General features: G+C 42.9%; 1 protein-coding gene and 1 non-coding gene across 2 annotated transcripts; one reads left to right on the top strand and one right to left on the bottom strand.

The window, feature by feature from the left end:
- Positions 1 to 6617: 6617 nt before the first annotated feature.
- Positions 6618 to 12628, bottom strand: LOC119745187 (proton-coupled folate transporter-like). Its single transcript, XM_038221411.1, has 5 exons — positions 11641 to 12628; positions 11175 to 11306; positions 7478 to 7561; positions 7064 to 7220; positions 6618 to 6744 (listed from the first exon to the last, which is right to left on the bottom strand). The coding sequence occupies exons 1-5, from the start codon at positions 12626 to 12628 to the stop codon at positions 6618 to 6620; spliced, it is 1488 nt and encodes a 495-aa protein (XP_038077339.1).
- Positions 12629 to 16494: 3866 nt separating this feature from the next.
- Trnag-gcc lies at positions 16495 to 16565 on the top strand. Its single transcript has one exon. It is a non-coding gene; the product is annotated as a tRNA-Gly (tRNA).
- Positions 16566 to 18781: the final 2216 nt, after the last annotated feature.

Here is an 18781-nt window from a genome sequence, read left to right as displayed (position 1 = left end):
AAAGTGGTCAGAAATTGCCTCAGATCGCACCACAGAGCATCTAGAATCCAATTTATTAAGGGAATAAATGTGTGCTCCGGAGGTTTTTATCACTCGTTTAATACCGCTTAGAGTCTGGGTGCTGATAATTACCCGAGCCGGAGGCGAGGGTAATTATCAGCACCCAGACTCTAAGCGGTATTAAACAGAGTGATAAATACCGACCGAGCACATATTTATTCCCATTCATAAATACCTTATTCGTAAAAAAATATCAAATAATTCGTTCAAAAAATCCCGATTTTGTTCATCAAGTTCACTTCATGCTTTTTGAAACATCCCTCTAGCAAAATAATGGAGTGTTCAGCTGGCTAGTAAGATGTAAACAACCCTTTTATGGAGATTGACGCGCGCGTAACATGTTCTGCGCGATGTCACGCAGAACGCACCTGGGGCGTTGCGTTTTGAATTTAGAACTATGAAATTCTGACTCGATTGTAGTGTTGCGCATGCCTACGTGAGGATTGTGAACGTTCAACCAATGAAACGGTAAGAGGCACTGGATTTTTAGGAGTCCACATTTTATTGTGACACTGGAAAAGTGTTTAAGACCAGCTAGCCATGTCTTATCATCCGTTTAATACCGGCCACGTGACGGGATCTCGACCAATAGGAATAGCTAAACTGTCTGAGGTATTTATGAATATCTAATAAAAAGTATTAGTATTTAGAACCCCACGCCTCAAGGGCTTCACGCTTCACGCTCGCATCAGTTCTGATCAAGGTATGTTCCCCCACTCTTGAATAGCGATTAACACCCCTGGCTGGGGGTGAAATTTGACAAAAGGCCTTATACCTAAATGAGTATGGCGACACAAAATTTGAAAAATGATACGAAAAATAGGAATATACCGTAATTTTCGGAATATAAGCCGCGCGGTGTATAAGCCGCAGCACGCAAAAATCTGCAAATTAAGATCTGAAGTCGGCGTATATAAGCCGCCGGCACCCACCGCAGCGGTTTCAATTTTGTAAGGCCTCCAAATTCTAGTCAAAAAGCTCTGAACCAGTTCCAGTTACACTACAGAAGCTATAAAAAGGGCCACAAAATTTATATCAAATCATTTTCAATCGATACTCTTACAAACAAATATGGAAATTGATGATGAGAAATAAACACCGGGAACTGCTGCCGGCTGCCCCCGTCCGGGTCTCCGGCCTTAAAAGTTAGTGCATGGCCGGCCAGGCAGCCTGCGCCGCGCCATTTTCCCGCAGTACGTGAGAGAGTATGCAACCCACCGTGTGTTGTCTGACTGGAGCGCTACAAATCTTGCTTTTGTGGCAACAGATGCCGACTTGTTTTGTCCTAAGAATAAACAGGTCCGTTTTTACCTCAAAACTTTTCAATTTTTTTGTGATTACTAGGGAATAGTAACGTAAAAAGTTCAAGTTTCGATCGTTACTTTCTTCAAAAATAGTCAAAACCAAAGACCCTTTAACGCCGTACGAAACGATGCTGACATTTTTTTATGGACGAATCCATTAATTTTGTAAGGGGTGATTTAGTCCCTGTTTTGAGTTTTACATCGTTTCTTGAATTCGTTTCAAGAAAAAAATATATACTGTGACGTTGAACAACTTATTATCTAATAAAGAAATTTTTCGAACACCATAAAAAGTATTAGTCGTCTTTTTTTCGTTTTTTTTTAAATGCAGAAATATTGGTAATTATTGTTCCCAAGAAAGTACACCCCTTCATTACCACAAATGGTGTGGTCCGCTGGGGTAAAGCATGCAGCTAGCTGCACACCAATCATGGTATCACGTACGGCTGGTCGCAAGCGTCGAAGACAGCTTTCACCGTACTTTTTACCGCTCGGTACCTAGGTTTCGGTTTGTTAATTACTTTTTTAATTGATAATTCATTTCAGCAACACCTCTCTCCTTATACCAGTACATTAACTACACATGTGAATCTTATTTTTATTCTTCAAGGCTCAGCGTATAAGCCGCCCTGTGTATAAGCCGCAGTAAACATTTTCATGGGCAAAATCAAGCCGCGGCTTATATTCCGAAAATTACGGTAGGAATAGTCCACATGCATAGGTTAGCAGACATTACGTAGGTCACACTTTCGTTTCGGACCAACTTCACACTTTTCCCATTTGCTTTGATTTTGCTTTAATTCTGCTCCGGGAACAGTAACTGCACTTTGCACCCCCCCCCCCCCCCCCCCACTTTTAAAAGTGTTCCGCCGCCGATGTTCCGTAGTGGCGCAAGCAAATCGCGGGTCGACCTGAAGGCGGCTTTAGAGGCAAGATGCTGCATGACCAAGGCCTATCCAATTAAGGTAGCCGTACCTTCTCTGAATTTGTTGTTGGAAGTAAATTTTTGTAACAACCGATCTGATTGGACAGACATTGACAGTCAATCCATATTGGACAGATTGGACAGTCAATCCATATTTGGAAGTGTAATAAATAATGTATCCCTGGCGCGAGGTCAAAATAGTAGATATGTGGACTCGGTTTGCCAAGGCAACGTCTTCAGACGTAAGTGAGCTAAGTAAGACTAATCTGCTGGCAATGATGAAGTGAAAGAGAAGTCCAATCTGCTTAATATGAAGCACATTTGAAGTTACTCATAAAATGTATGTTACTAAGAATTCGATTCACATATAACCATGTCTGTTGAATACTGATAATAAATCTTTCTTATGTTTGAAAGCACGTTAAATATATCTTAATGAAAAGCTTCTCATTTTTAGAAAGTTTAGATAGTTTAGTTAATTGTTTTTACACTCGTGGGAAATGGCCAAATTACAGTTAAAAATACAATTGTAAGAAAAAACATTAAAATTGTAAAATTATATTACATATAAATATATACACCTTATCGGCAATGAAAAGTGCATTGGAAGATTCATTGGGACATAAATTAACCACCAATATTTACACACAAACGTACTGCAACTACCTATTTAATAAAATAACAAATTAAGGAATAGAACTGCTTCAGCTGGTCGACATTATGGGCACTGCGCAGATTGCGAGAATGACTCTCATATCTAGTCGGGGAGAAGGTCCATAGTTCGCGATTTTTGGAGAGCCCTTCCGCAAACCGCTGACAGTGACCTTCTCTTCTGCTAGACAAAGACTCAATCTCGCAGTCTTGAAGAGCATCTTTTTTTTCTAGTAAGTAAACTTACTATCCAAGCCTATCTGGCATGCTCGCCGTTGCAGTGTTTCTAATTGAGACGATTGTTTACATGTGAATGCCATATACATCAGCGTATTCTAACAATGGAAGAATATACCCTTTGTACACAGTAACAAGTTGTGGGTTTAGTGAACCCATATTCTTTCAGCAGACGGAGCATGTACAATTTACGGTTAGCTTTGACGGAAATCTCTGAAATAGTTTTGTTCCATTAAAGGTTGTTCTGTATCCAAACACCAAGAATGTTTGCCTAATCAACAAACTGAACTTAGTGGGCATTGATTGAACTTAAGAACAGCGGGGACAGGGGCTTGTTGTTTGTAACATATCTGGAGGGTCTGACACTTGGTTGGATTTAAGCAAAGCATATTATCATCACACCATTGACTAAATTTATTAAGAATCTCCTGAAGCTTGCTAGTACAGAAATAAGAACGGTTTTCAGCTAGTGTCCGATCAAAAAGATATTTCCAACGATTCATATAGGCCTAGTCAGGAACATCTTCAACAGCATCATGAATCATGATGCCCAATTGGTCTCAGCTTAGTACCCTGAGGAAAGCCACTTATCAGAGTTTTGTATGTAGACAAAGTTTGATTGTATCGAACACATTGCATCCGGTTGCTGTAAAAGCCGCACAACCCAGGGACGATGAATCTGCTGACTCCCAAGCAGATGAACGTTTCAATCATCAGTCTATGGTCCACCATGTCAACGCAGAACTTTCTTAGGTTCTGTCATTTTGCTTGAGGGATAAAATTTATGCACCGTCGTTTGGACAATGAAGCTCGTGCACTCTGCCCAAAAAATCAACTTACATATTAAGCATCATTAAGTTCTTAACAAATCGCACGTGTCTTATCATCTCTCCTCTAGTATTTTAACTAGTGTTAAGACACCGTATTGGGTTTTTTTTTTCAGTCAAAACCTTGAAGACAACCAAAAAAGTCTCCTTGGTCATCACGAGAAAACTTATCACCATTTGTATGAGAAATTGAGAAGAAGCTCGAGTGAAAAAAGTGTCCCCTTTTCCCCTTCTAAAACTAAAGACGAGTTGTCCTATCTCTACAAAGTTGTTTTCCTTTAGCGGAGAGGCATTTTGCTACCAAACCTGTTTTGGTAAAAAATGTACTTTAGTTTATTTCTCAATTTGGTCTTAAACGTCGACAGATGGAATATTTAGTAGTCATCAATGTCGCTTCATAGAGTATAAGCATATAGCCCTAAAGTAAAACAAATGAATTGAAAAGTTGAATATAATGTTTGGGCTTTAAATACATTCATATAATTGCCTTTTAGTTTACAATCAATTAGAAGCTTCAATTATTGAGGTACCAGACAATCAAATTTTTAGATATAACCTTGTTAACAATGCAGAATGCGGTATAAAAGCAGATTGATACAAGCATTGCACATTTCAGGAATGAGCCGGGATAACTGTGTCGATAGCGAACTAATTTGTATAGGGAAAACCAGCAAGACCAGAGACGAACGAGCTTAGAGGCAAAGCTACTGAACTCAACAAGAGAGAGAGAAAAAAGTGACCAATTGTGGGTTAAATTACATAGGCAAAAATAATGTTGTCTTTTCTTCCGTCAGTGATGGAATTAACAAGTTGCCTGATGTGATGAAGAATGTGACGTTTTAAACACCCGAGGGCAATAGAGGCGCATATCACCCGAGGCTAAGCCGAGCCGGCGTGCTATGCGCCCCGAGGGTGTTCAAAACGTCATATCCCACATCACAGCAGTCATCAATAATAGTTTTGCTATACTTCTGTCTTGGCTTCGTTGGATTGTGATGTAAAAATCACGAAAACAAACAGCAGTAAACACAACAATCATGACAATCGAACGTCAACTGACATGTCGCGTGCTCGAAACAGCTGGTCGTCTGCTAGTTCGCTGCTCCCTTCATGTGTGGAAACATGGTGAAAATAGCGTGGGTACCAAAGTTACAAGTGTTTCACACCGTATAATATATCGTACGCACAAGTCTTAGCACACTCCCCGTGTGACATCACGTACGCGATATCCCACTGGGAGTATGCCATGACTTTGTTATAAACTTAACATGTGATCGTTCTAGGCCAATGAAAATACAGTATTCCAGATAGAGGTATAACAATCTCCTTTGGCTCACAGCCGGTTTGTTTTTCAAAAATGAGCTCTGTCATAACTCAAAATAGTTCCCTCAACAGAATATCATTTGAACTAATTTTCTTTTCCCTTTCCTGTTGCTTGATGAAGATCTTATTTTGCCTTCATGTGATTGTCGTTCTGATATACATTTTTTAAAGACGTAAAATTAGATGTTTTATTAAGGACAACAAAGAAATTATTTGCCTGTACATATATTTTACTTTCGATTTTTCAGTTGGTAGACATTTAATTTTTTAAACCTGCTCGGAGTGACCTGCGTACCCCGGGTACGCAGGTGACCGAATTTTTTGGAAAATAAATTGAAGGCCAATGACGTTCACCTTCCATCTAAGCCTCATTCAACCCATGCAAAATCAGCTGGTTCAATGCACTTTGCAGCCAGGGTTTCACCCGAGCGGTGTCAACAACCTTGGGACCAGGCCTCCTGCAAAGTCTCATTGAAACATATACAAACACCTGTAACTTGACACAGCCATCTCCCTTCATAGCCGCAAACCGCAGCCACCAGTCAATTATCTTTTAAGTGCCCTGTTTGGCAAATGCCTGGACACTGTCTGGCACGTGACTTTTTGTTGTTTTGACATGGATAGGGTCTTGCGTAGTGGGGGAAGTACCTGCGTCCCAAAGGTACGCAGTTGGCGACTTCGGATAAAAAGTTCTTGTAAACGCTGCGCAGGGTTAAGAAAGTCTTCTTACATTTGATCCCCTTCATAACAAATTCCAAAGCGGCCACTTATATGAAGCAACCATCTCGTTGTCTCACAGACAAGTCTTATACTGCCTGCAGGTTGCCTTGCAATCAATATCCTTCGCAGTCCTTAAATCACACTTTTTATGCAGCACTGGTGTACAATTTATAATATGCATGGACAAGAATTACCCTGTGCAATGATTACCCTTGTGGAGTGCCGTGGCCTTGAGGTCTGGAGCACTGAACTCGTGGTCTGCGGGTAATTCTGCAGGTTGTAGGTTCGATTCCCACCAGGGTTTTTGTGTGCGTGTGTCCTTAAGCAAGGCACTTTTTCACTCATTGCTTCTCCCCACCCAGGAGTAAAGGGGTACCTGTGAGGGCAGAGATGGTTGTTATGATTGATCATACCCTGGGCCGAAATGGCAGCATCGAGCTGCATACTCCCGAGGGAGCTAAGTTGTCTTTGGATTTTTCATTGGCCAAATTATCAGGGTAACAATAATGTAAAAGTAATAAATGTAATTGTTGTTACATGTATATGATACATCTTCTAAACGTACACAACTCAAATCGTATCAGATTCGTCGATACCTTCGTTGGTATGGCCACCCATATCGCTTCCTTTGCATTCTTCATGCTCCTCCTCAGACACTTCGTCGTTTTTGTTTCTTGGCCAGAACAGTTGCAGCACCCTGCAATTAACATGGATTATAAATGCTTCAGTTCTGCTATCAGTTTCAGTTTCTTAGGTCACAATAAACCTTTGCAACTTGTGCTTATCCTACTCTGCCATTAGAAATCTACACTTCACCTCATAAAAACTTCATTTTACTTTTTTGACAAGGAAAGAGGAGCTAGGCTGTCAATATTTTTATGCTACAAATAAAACGATCTCGCATTTTTTTTATATGTGTCTCCAGTTATAAGATCTGACTTGAAATCGACGAATGGATTAAATGTCTTATGGTTATTTGATCTATGAAAAGCATAACAGTAATGAAAACTGCTTACACAACGATTCCAACAGGGAAGACGCACAAACCAGCGAAGACGTAAAAGACAGCCGGGGGTACAGACTTGACGGTAGCTGAATAGATACCGGTGCCCATAATACCGGCTATAAACCCTGCCAAATTGTCTAGGCATCCTACTAAGGAAAAAGCCGCACCTGTGGAAACAATAATTATTAAAGACCATTGTATGTTTATTTGGGAGTAAGACCAGTCATTTTGAAGCTTTAAATGGTTGACTACTCAAGTGAGTAGCTAAAGGCGCTTGAGCCCCCCCCCCCCCAAAAAAAAGGAGAGGCGCTTGGGTCCCCCCCCCCCCACAAAAAAGGAGGAATAGATGGGAAGAGCCAGAAACAATTCAGAATTTAAAAAAGAATAACAAATAAATACAGAAAACGAAGAAAAAAACTCTCACCTATTTCCGTTGACTCCACTATTTGGGATAAGAGTGTTCGTGCTATTGGAACGGACATCAGTTCGAAAGCGCCCAGAATGCTGGCTGAAACAAATCCAGGGTTATCAGACTTATGATAATGTATCTTGAATAAAGGAATAATGGCTTTGAAAGTCGTTTTAAGTATTCTATAATATTGACTCGCATTTAAGGTCAAATCAGATAAAAATTTCATGGTTAGCTATATTAAGGGAATGCTTGGCCGGTTTTAAACAAGTAAGATTGTGTTTAACAATTTTACTTATGTTTTATGAAACACACCTCTCGCTACGTTTACAGTCATGTGCCTCGCGCAAGTAGGACTAAAACTCTCCTTACATGGAGATCGCGCACTGCGCGATTAGGCGCAGAACGCAGCGGCGCCGGTGTGGTGTGAATTTAGGACACTATGAAATACGGACCCATTATTAGTTTTGCGCATGCCTAAGTGAAGATAATTAGGACAGTAACTGGTCACGTGTATGGGATCAACCAATGAACGGTTGAAGGGACTAGAATTCTTAGGAGTCCAAATTTCATGTGAAACCGGACCAAAAAAAGTGTTAAAACCAGTCGGTGTTTACTCAAACGTTTAAAACCACGCACGTGCAGGGCTCTCGACCAATAGGAGTGGGTAAACTGTCTTGTGGAAGGTAAACGCCTTCAGGTGATGAGCCAAATGCAAACGACAGCAGGAGAGAGAAGAACATTCCGAAGAGGGTCGGTGCAGGCAGCCCTGCTTCACTCTACTGCGGATTGGGAAGGCCTCTGAAGTTTCTACATCACAACGGACGGAGCCCTGTATGCTGTTGTGATATGATGTCACGATGCTGAGAAGTTTTGGAAGGCAACCGAACTTTGCAAGCAGCTTGAAGAGACCACATCAGGGGCATGTACGAGGGGATCAAACAAGCCACAGGTCCCTCCATGAAAAAAACGGCGCCTCTCAAATCCAAGTCCGGTGAAGTCATCACCGACAGCAGCAAGCAGGAAATGTGGGCTGAGCACTACATGGATTTTTATGCCACAGAAAACACAGTGCCAGAGGAGGCTCTGAATGACATCGCCAGCCTGCCTGTGATGGAGGAGCTTTACAAGAACCCCACGCAAGAGGAGCTCAGCAAAGCCATTGACAGCCTCGCTTGCGGCAAGGCCCCAGGAACTGATGGGATAATACCTGACGTCATCAAACTTGGGAAACCCTCCCTTTTGCCATATCTTCACGACCTCCTCTACCTTTGCTGGAATGAAGGAGGTGTCCCCCATGATAGGCGTGACGCCACAATCGTCACACTTTACAAGAACAAGGACGACCACAGCGACTGTAATAACCACCGCGGCATCTCTCTGCTGAGCACTGTGGGGAAGGTCTTCGCACGCGTTGCCCTTATCAGGCTCCAACTTCTGGCGGAGCGCGTCTACCCTGAGTCACAGTGTGGCTTCAGGGCAGCAAGATCCACGGTGGACATGATCTTTACCCTTCGACAACTGCTGGAGAAATGTCGTGAACAGAGGAGACCCCAGTATCTCGCCTTCGTCGACCCCACAAAGTCCTTCGACCTTGTTAGCAGAAATGGTCTGCCTGGGTTGTATAGCTTGACCTTACTGAAGACGAGGGAGTGGTCCGTGTCGCAGTCTGCGCTATGAAAAGAGCGGGTAGGGTGGACGAAGTTGAGTGCCTCTCGTGTCGTGATGATGAGGTCGAGCTAGTGCCAGCGTTTGGATCTTGGATGCCTCCAGGAGACCCTGTGCAATAGTGTCTCTTCTGCAATTTTGCCATGCCAGAAGAAAGTGTAGTTTTTCTCCTTTAAGGAACCATAGTCAGTTAGCCGTGTCTCTTGGAGAGCAGCAATATTGACATTGAGTCGGTTGATGGTAGTTTTGCGAGAGTCGTCGATGTGGTCAAGGCTGTATGAGAGCCCTAGTTGTGCGCATGGTTCTAACATTCCGGCTGGATATGCGAAGAGTTAATTGGCATCTTTGTTTTCATCTTTCCTTGTGTGTCTGGTGCGGTGTTGACGTCCGCTTGTCGTGCTTATACACTAAGCCCCAAGCACCCAATGAAGCAGACGGACGCTGGCGGTTCGACACGTCACTGGCCGGGGCTGCCCGGGTTGAGGCGAGCGGTAGCCGACCACTGGAATGAGATGGTTCCTCCCACCGTCGAAGCTGGCCCGTGGCGCCCCGTTCTCTACGCGAATTGGATGAGACTAATAACCCGTAAATGCCAGCTGCCGTGTTGTTTCCTCACTCTAGGATGAGGCTGGAGTGGCCTTTCAAGGGCGCAAGGCTGGAGATCACGGTTGCCAAGGCGTCACGGTTGCCAAGGCGTCAGAATCCCCTCTCGGCCTTGCTGGATCTGCCGAAAGGGTGTTTGCAAGGCAGGTTTACTCCTTTTTCCGTTGAATCAGACGTTCACCTCCTCCCCCTGGCCGTTGTCTGAAGTAGCTCATCCGCCCAGTGGTGCAGTGTAGACACCAACCTCTCACGTGGTTTCGCCCGCCAGCTGAAGCGGTATACCGGGGTGTGGCACTTGGAGCCAGCACGTGAGAGATTTAGGAGATGGATGAGAATCAGTGATGCCTGTCCACTCTACCAAGAGAGTGCAGCTGACAGACAGCAAAGGTACTATCTCGATCCAGAGCCCCCTACAATCATGTACTTTTCAATTTACGAAAGTTTAAACACAACCAACTTTTAAGGTTCTGTCCACGTATAATTAGTAAGATGTGTACACGTGTGTGTGACCAAATTTGTATCCTTGTGGAGACTCGCACACAATAGGGAACAAAACATTGTAAAGGTCTCCAGGGCAATTTCTATAGATGAATAGGTCTCCACAAGGTTTTCACGAAATAGACATATGGGTTTTACTCAAAAACTAGGAATTTCCAAGGTGGGTTGATCCGTCGCAAATGGAAGAGTTTTAGAAAAGGGATATCAAGTCCAAATTTCAGCCAAGGAAACTAATTCTGGTTAAAATAAGAGCATTTTGAAACTTCACTTTCAAAATTGAACACTTTACTACACGAGAACAAAGAAATGTCTCCACAAGGATACAAATTTTAGAATGTGTGTGCGTGTGTGCGTGTGTAAACACCGGCAATCGTGGACGTAGAACAAAAGAATGTGGGCTCAAACAATACGTCCACGATTGACCGAACGTCCACGATCTCAAATCGTGTACAAAACCAATGAGAGCTGTCGCTAAAAATTTAGAGTACAAACAAAGGAAAGAGGATTAGGGACAATGGGGCGTCCACGATTGCCGGCATTTACACACTTGGGTGTTCCTGCATTGCATTACGCTTGAGGACAGACAACAAAAGGAGCAGAAAGGGGCCATTCATCCTCGAACGACGGTGCCTATTGTCCTCGAATGCCGATTTGTGCACTAAGTCTATGGGAAAGGTTTAGATCAGGGAACAAAGGAAAACACAAAGCCAATCCTCGGAAGCATAGCAAAAAACGACGGTGTGTTCTTTTAGCAAAACGAAAGCAATTCACACACCCCTATGTGAATGATGTTCGGTGTGCTGAAAGAACACTTACCTTTTTTTGTGATACGAGGACAGAATCTCGTAGGCTGGATTGAAAGCAGTACACCACCACTAAGTGTAAATACCATATTAGGATATAAGGATGACTTGTTATTACTTCATCTCTGTCATGTACCTACCTAGATAGATCATCCAGGTTGTTTGCGACACTCCCATGACAACATTGAAGGCTAAAAGGCTCAGACAACTGACTTGCATAATCCAGTGGTCACCCATGCACAACTCAAAGAGTTTGGTTCCACCCACCATTCCTATGACAAATATCATTTGAAAAATTCGGATATTATTTTCAAAACTCTATTCATTCAATCAATATCTAAACCTTAGTCAATCCAAGCCTCTTTACATTTTTGTCATTTATCACAAAAACAATCCAAAACGATGGTTTCCAATTTTGCCAAAACATTTCCTTACCTGTTATTTAGTATTGGAAGTTGAGATACACATTGTTTTTAGTCCGCAGAACCAGCAATTTGGAAAAATTTATAAAATGGATAAAACAGAATGAAAATGGTTTATTAATATTTGGTGCTAAATTACATTGACAATTCGGCCTTATTGGTTAAAATAACAAGAAGAACTCACCAACAGAAACAGTAATGTACCTAAACGCTGAGGCAATACTCGCACTGATGGCGTCCCAACAGAAAGGTGAAGCCGCCCCATACAAGATAAAGATAGCTGAAGTTCCAACGATGTTCAAATTTATGAAAAACATGAAGGCGTTTAGAAGAAGCATCTGCCATCGACGGCCGTTCTCGTTGAACTTGAAAAGCTTCACCACGCTCCTACCAGCTTCCTTCAACCCTTTACGATCTTCTGCAATGTTTTCTGGATCCACAGTTTCAAACAGAAAACCTGGAATGGCAATATACAACAAGCACAGGATATTGGCTCCTAGAGCCAAGAAAAATGGTGCTAAGATACTGACATAATCTACCATGAAACCAATACCGACTTGGACAAACCCACCGAATAATGAGAACACCATCTCAATGACCGCTAAACGAAGTGTTCTATTCTTCTCTGACGTGATGTCGACGATGTATGAGGCGCAACCAGCATAAAACAACCCAAAGCCACCACTCATTCCTTGCAAGATGGATCCTACGAAGAGAACTGGAAGAGGGAGTTTGAAGTGCATAGTTGCCAGATAGACAACCTCCTGAATAATGTAACCCACGATCGGCATAACCAAGCATATCTTCCTACCTAACTCATCGCTTAAGGTGCCCAGAACGACCGAGCTTATCATGAGCGGTATGCTTGCAGACATGAACAAGTAGAACATCCAAAGGGAAGTCTGAGACTGGATGTCATCTTGAATTGCTTGAGTGTCGTCATCCGTTTCATTGCCTGTGCATCCAGAGTTTTCATCACCCCCGGTAATGTTGTGCAATGACTCGGCTAGACGGCGTTGCAGGTAGAACGGTTGGATTATACTTATGCTAACGTAACCAAATGTAAACAGTGATACAGTAGGTTCTACCGTGACCCAACGGCGCTGGGCCCGCTGGCGACCGGAGAGCCCTGCTACCGCACGCTGCGGCAGATCTATCTCGTCGTTTGCCATTTCAGCGTTTAAGCTAGTTAACCCAGTAGTCAGTCTAGAAAATTGTCAAATGACCAAAATGTACCAGTAAATGGTTTTTCAATCACGGAGGAGTTACGCTCAATGCAATAGATTAAATGGTGAGCAAAGATTTAATGCAGGAAAAGATTCAACTGCAGGAAAAGAATGCCTTAATCTCTAGGCCTTAATCTCTGTAAAGCATACTAGTCTTTTTTGCCTTCTTTTTTTGGCTGATACTATTCTTAAGTTGCACTTTGCCTTCCACAGAAGTAGATTGTTGACATGTAATTTGAGGAAGGTCAATGTTCATCATTGTGTATTTATGTGCTACACCCCCAATATAAAAGTGGACCAATCTTTGTACATAATTAAACCTCCCTTAGAATACTAAGAGGAGTAGCCTTTTCGTATTTAAATTTGTGTAGGTAATTAGTATTATATAGGCATCCTTTATTATGGCCATTCTCGAATGGGCAGGGCCCTGGATATGTGCACACACACACCCAGTCGTTTTTTGCTATGCTTCCGAGGATTGGCTTTGTGTTTTCCTTTGTCCCTGTAATATAACACTCTCCCATAGACTAAGCACACAAACCTGCGTTCGAGGACAATAGGCACCTTCCTTCGAGGATCAATGGCCCCTTTGTGCTCCTTTTGTTGTCTGTCCTCAGGCGTAATGCCATGCAGGAACACACACACCCACACACACATACTTGTTTCACATGACTAGTGTGGACTTTCCATTGCTTTCGTGTAGTTAAGAAAAACCAGTGAAAAAAACTCATTTTTCTCAAACTGTGAAAACTCTTTCAACCCAATTTTTTTTCTATGATTCCCTTTAGTGTTTCTCTTCATTCTGCTACAAATAAACCTAACCCAAAAATGCCTCTAAACCTGTTTTCCAGAAATGGGAAACACTGTGTGGACGTGGGCAAGTCCACACAACGTCGGTGCTACCTACATTATGTGGACGTCTTTTGTTCGGAAGTCCACACTGCGTATGTAAGACAAGCTCACCCACACACACATAGCCATATACTGACTCTCTACAGACCACTGGAGTGAACAGTGCCCTTTTATTATCTCTAACAGTCCTCTATATTTTGTTGTACGTAGCATTAGAATATTAGCCTGTGGACAGTATAAAGTAGACTTAGGTAGTTCTTTCGGACATGATATTATTCTTATTAGATATAGCTACATTCAAATATGCTGGTATGGTCATATCATACATTGAACGTCGGGCGTGTCCACCGTGGTGTTGGCAGTAGTAAACCGCCAACCAAAAGGTGTACACCCCATGTACTAAGAAGATACCTGCCTGCACCTGCGCCGAATATTCACTTGTAGGAGGGGTAAGCAATTAAATAATATCCTTAGCGTCCTCAACGCAAGTTGCCAATGTACATGTGAGATACATGCCCATACCGTAGTGACATGTCTACAAGGCACATGTACAACCAGTGATCTGGTCCCCAATTTGGTTACTCAGATCACACGTAAATCAGACATTCCATGATGTAGGCCATCAGCCTGGGTGTTTGGTCAGTATCAAATTAGGGCACGAATGATTATATTGTGCATGCGGAAGGTATACCGCCCCTAGAGTGGTAACAAGCATTTTGATGGATATTTTCCAATTCTGGAGGTGTATACCCTGCCAAAAATCGCTATGACAATTATTCCCTCATTTAATACCGGCGGCCAAAATTTTGGACCGAGGCTGATGGCCTAATGACTACTGCAGCAACAGGGGAACATTATCAAAAACAACATCATGAATCAAAATATTTTGCTTTGTTAATCAACCGGTGTCCTCATGGAAGTCGATCAGCGTTGATTCTAGTACATAGATTCAAACAATGCATTGTTGTCTTCCTCGGCGGCCTTGCATTATGTGGTGCACCCTGCACCTGCGGATTCCCTGTCTTCAGTTGCCGCGTCTTCCGTGTTGCACCCTGCACCGGCGGATTCCTGGCTTCTTCGGCGGCCTTGCCTTATGTGGTGCACCCTGCATCTCCGGATTCCCTGTCTCCGGTGGCCTTGTCTTCTGTGTTGCACCCTGCACCGGCAGATTTCCTGTCTCCTTCGGCGACCTTGCCTTATGTGGTGCACCCTGCACCTTCGGATTCCCTGTCTTCGGTGGCCGTGTGTTCTGTGTTGCACCCTGCACCGACGGATTCCTGGCTTCTTCGACGGCTTTGTCTTCTGTGTTGCACCCTGCACCTATGGATTCTCTGTCGTTGTTGGCCTTTTCTTCTGTGCATGTGGTGCGCCCTGCACTGGCGGATTCCCTGTCTTCGGTGGCCGTGTCTTCTGTGGTACACCCTGAACTGGCGGATTCCCTGTCCTCGGCGGTCTTGCCTTCTGTGGTGCACCCTGCACTGGCGAAATCCCTGTCTTCGGCGGCCTTATCTTCTGTGTTGCACCCTGCACCGGCGGATTCCCTGTCTTCTTCGGCGGCCTTGTCTTCTGTGGTGTACCCTGCACCAGCGGATTCCCTGTCTTCAGTGGCCGTGTCTTCTGTGTTGCACCCTGCACCGGTGGATCCCCTGTCGTCTTCGGTGCCCTCGTCTTCTGTGGTGCACCCTGCATCGGTGGATTCCAAGCCTGTGATGCTCTATGCACCATCGGGTATTCTGTCTTCTGTGGTACTCTCTGTACACCCGGACCTGTCTTCCATGATGCGTCCTGCACCGCGGGATCCGCAGTCTGTTGGCCTGCTGTTCCTGTCCATGTCGACTGCACTAGTGGTATGAAAGTCTGTGAAGTTGCTTGCTCCAGTGGGGCTGCTTTCGCCGGGGGATAGTGTCGCCGGCTCGGCATGCCGTCAACTGAAGCATGCTAATTGGACAATAAATTCCGACGACCAGTGTCTTGTCAGTGTCTTGCAGTCGATTGTCCAATGTCCGGGCAGTACGGCGGTCGATGGGCTCAGCGTTCTTCGGCTGACCAGAATGTACCTGCGGAGCCGTCCACAACGGTGGAGCAGCGGCGCATCGATGGCGACGTCCGCAACGATTATAGCTATCGATGTAGAAATCATCAAAATTCATGTTTCCTATTTGAAATGGTACTTGCGGGCACAGTTTGTTTTTATACCGCCCTCAAAAAAAAACCAATCCCAAAATTTCGTTCAGATTCCCGAACAACGTCATTTCTGAATATTGCAAATCTCGATTCATTTCATGAGGCTACGCGCACGCACGCCCTTTAATAAGTAATTTTGTAATAAGACGCATACGCTTCAACTTATCTGATATATGTATATTAAAATTCTGCGTCACTGCTATGGAAAGGGGGGGAGTCTGTTTAAAACAAATTTAATTTATGGCCATTTTTCTTTTCGACAAACTCTCCCCCCCCCCCCAAAAAAAAAAAAATGTGGGAGCAGAAACAGAAAGATGTTACCCTGAGACTGTCATCTGGAGGTACGGTCGAACTCTTTTTATACCAATCAATTTTTATTTAGCTATAAATACGTAACATTTGATTTTAAACCTTGATCATTTCAAAGTGGACAAAGTGTAATGAAAAGGGTTTGGCATCCTGATGGAATACCAAAAATCTAGAATATGCATGTAATATGAAACTTGAAAGAAGTATTATCTGGCAAGCACTCATTGCGTGCGAAAAGGTTTCTGAATGTGTCGATATAGGGGGCTGTTTCTTGTGTTTTTCTCATGCAGACATTTTTAACCCAGATTTTCTCATTCCCAAACAAACTGTGGATTGGGAAGCACTTTTTTTAGACAAAGGACATCATTATCTTACATGTTTGGAAATTTTTATAAGATTCAGCGGACCAGATCGCGTATCTCGAAAACTTAAGCGTTTGGTCTCTCGTCCCACAGACTACATGGTGAGCATTGGTGGTTCAGTGGTAGAATTCTCGCCTGCCACGCGGGAGACCCGGGTTCGATTCCCGGCCGATGCAATTTCTCCTTCCTTTTTTAAATATATTTTTAAGTGCCATTCTTATTTTTTTTCTTTTGTTGAATAATTTCGAATTGAAGAAAAATAGGCAAAAATTAAAAACACAAGTTAATTGTTTACAAAACAGTGCTTTGAATGTTCAAATACTCTAATTTAGAGTATCAGTCACAATTACGACTAATAAACTGTACTGGCATTTTCGAGACATGGTGGACACAGGAGGGCGCTATTCGGTGTGGGTATGCTGTAAATTCGGGCGCGAACTCTACGGGCTACTCTAAATGTAACTTGCTCATGGTATTTACCCAACTGCAATTAGCGCCCCTCTATTTATCCGCCATGACTGGCATTGCGTTTCAGTGAAATATACAACTGAATTTCAAAGGAACTACTTTATAAATATTGTCTTTTCATTGATGCTTGAAGTTGACATATTGGGCGAGAACACTAGTCAGAAAGAAGGCAGTGAACGGTTGTGTCTCTCTTTGCGTATTTTCCCGGAGTATATGCATTTTAAATGACAGCGGCGCAATAATGATCCAAATTATAACGGAGAAACACTTTAATAGAAAGGCCTCGCTACTCAATATCCTTTGAGCATGGTTTCTGTCATCAACGCCTCCATGTGTGCACGCGCGCGGCATGTAATAATATTATTGTACTGATGAAGATTGTGATGATAATTGTTGTGCCCATTATCCTGTTTGGAAACCATTTCCGGTGACCTATTCGACTGAGACAAATTTTCATCACTATTATGAGCAAAGCGTACAAGTCGAAGACTGTGGTGTTTTAGAATAGGTCATCGAATATGGTTTGAAATGTGGTTCACTCATGCAAGCTGTGTGTTTTCCCACAGAAAAAGAAAGAAGGGTCGACTGCAAACAGTCAACTTAAAAGTGTGCCTCGTCAACCTTGTCTTCCAGGCGTAAAACGTGAAATTTGCATATGTGTTTAATATAACATTTTAATGAAACAAAGGAGAAATTTGTGTTATGTATAAATGTTGAAACAGACACACAAAATTACGACTTGTACCCAATCTGATCAGTATACAGAATTCAGTTTTGAAATGACACCGAATTTTCGAAACAACTCCCAGGTGCCTTCAACTTCTTTGTCATTGCAAGCAATCCAGACGTAGTAGTCAACGTCCACCTTTCGTGCCAATTCCGCCATGAAGTTCATTTCCTCAAGCGAGCGAGGAGCAGCCATCTTGCCTCCAATGTCTTGGCATACTGACTTAGAGTCATTCCAATTTTGTTGTGAAGGAGTGAGTCGATAACACTCCTTCCCATACAATTGCCACTCTGGCGGGCAGGAGCATTTGACAGTGAGTCGAGAGTGGCAGGAACCAGACCTAAATTGAGCATTGATCGCTGAAGTGATTGCCACAATGCCAAAAACTTTGAACAAGTACATGATGTTTCGTTAGTACGTCGGTATGTCAGACTTTTGCGAGGACCAGACGTGTTCCCTGTCCAACCGTACAGTGACTCAGCTTGGACATGGAATGATGTGAGATAAAAACTGGTGGCTGCTATACAAAATACGTCGGAGCTTTCAATGACGAAAATTAGGATTATCAAGTCAGCAGACCATCTCGTTGATGGGGTCACATTATTCACTGCTCGTTTAGTTTAATATTAATGCATGGCGTTACACAACGCAGGCTTTGCCGAGCGATAATGCTAAACAAAGGCAGCGTTAGTTTGATTAATGGTGCTATTTCGATTGTAAAAAACAAAAATAATGCGGACAATATAGTGAAAAATAGCGGAAAAAGATACTGAAAATGGACAGAGCATGCTCAAAGGTTAATGGGAAACTGGAAATAATTGCAGACATAAATTGTATGCTTTGTTCATAACAGTGATGAAAATTTGTCTCAGTCGAAGACTGTGGTGTTTAGAATAGGTCGCCGAAAATGGTTTTAAATTTGGCTCACTCGTGCAAGCTAATGTGTGTTTTCCCACAGAAAAAGAAAAAAGGGCCGACTGCAAACAGTCAATTTAAAAGTGTGCCTCTTCAACCTAGTCTTCCATGTAAAACGTGTGAAATTTGCATGCGTGTTAAATATAACATTTTAATGAGATAAAGCAGAAATTTGTGTGATGTATTAATGTTGGCAAGAAAACCACTCAAAACAGACACACAAAATTACGACTTGTAACGAATCTGATCAGTATACAGAATTCAGTTTTGAAATGACACAGA

The sequence above is a fragment of the Patiria miniata genome, unplaced genomic scaffold, assembly GCF_015706575.1.
Source record: "Patiria miniata isolate m_02_andy unplaced genomic scaffold, ASM1570657v1 HiC_scaffold_7, whole genome shotgun sequence".
Taxonomy (NCBI): domain Eukaryota; kingdom Metazoa; phylum Echinodermata; class Asteroidea; order Valvatida; family Asterinidae; genus Patiria; species Patiria miniata.
This window is presented reverse-complemented; position numbering and strand designations above follow the sequence as displayed.

Coding starts and splice junctions, on each gene's coding strand:
- LOC119745187 (XM_038221411.1), bottom strand. CDS start 12,628: ATGGCAAACGACGAGATAGATCTGCCGCAGCGTGCGGTAGCAGGGCTC. Junction 11,307..11,640: donor GTACATTACTGTTTCTGTTG/GTGAGTTCTTCT, acceptor TATTTGTCATAG/GAATGGTGGGTGGAACCAAA. Junction 7,221..7,477: donor AGTGGAGTCAACGGAAATAG/GTGAGAGTTTTT, acceptor TTGTTTCCACAG/GTGCGGCTTTTTCCTTAGTA.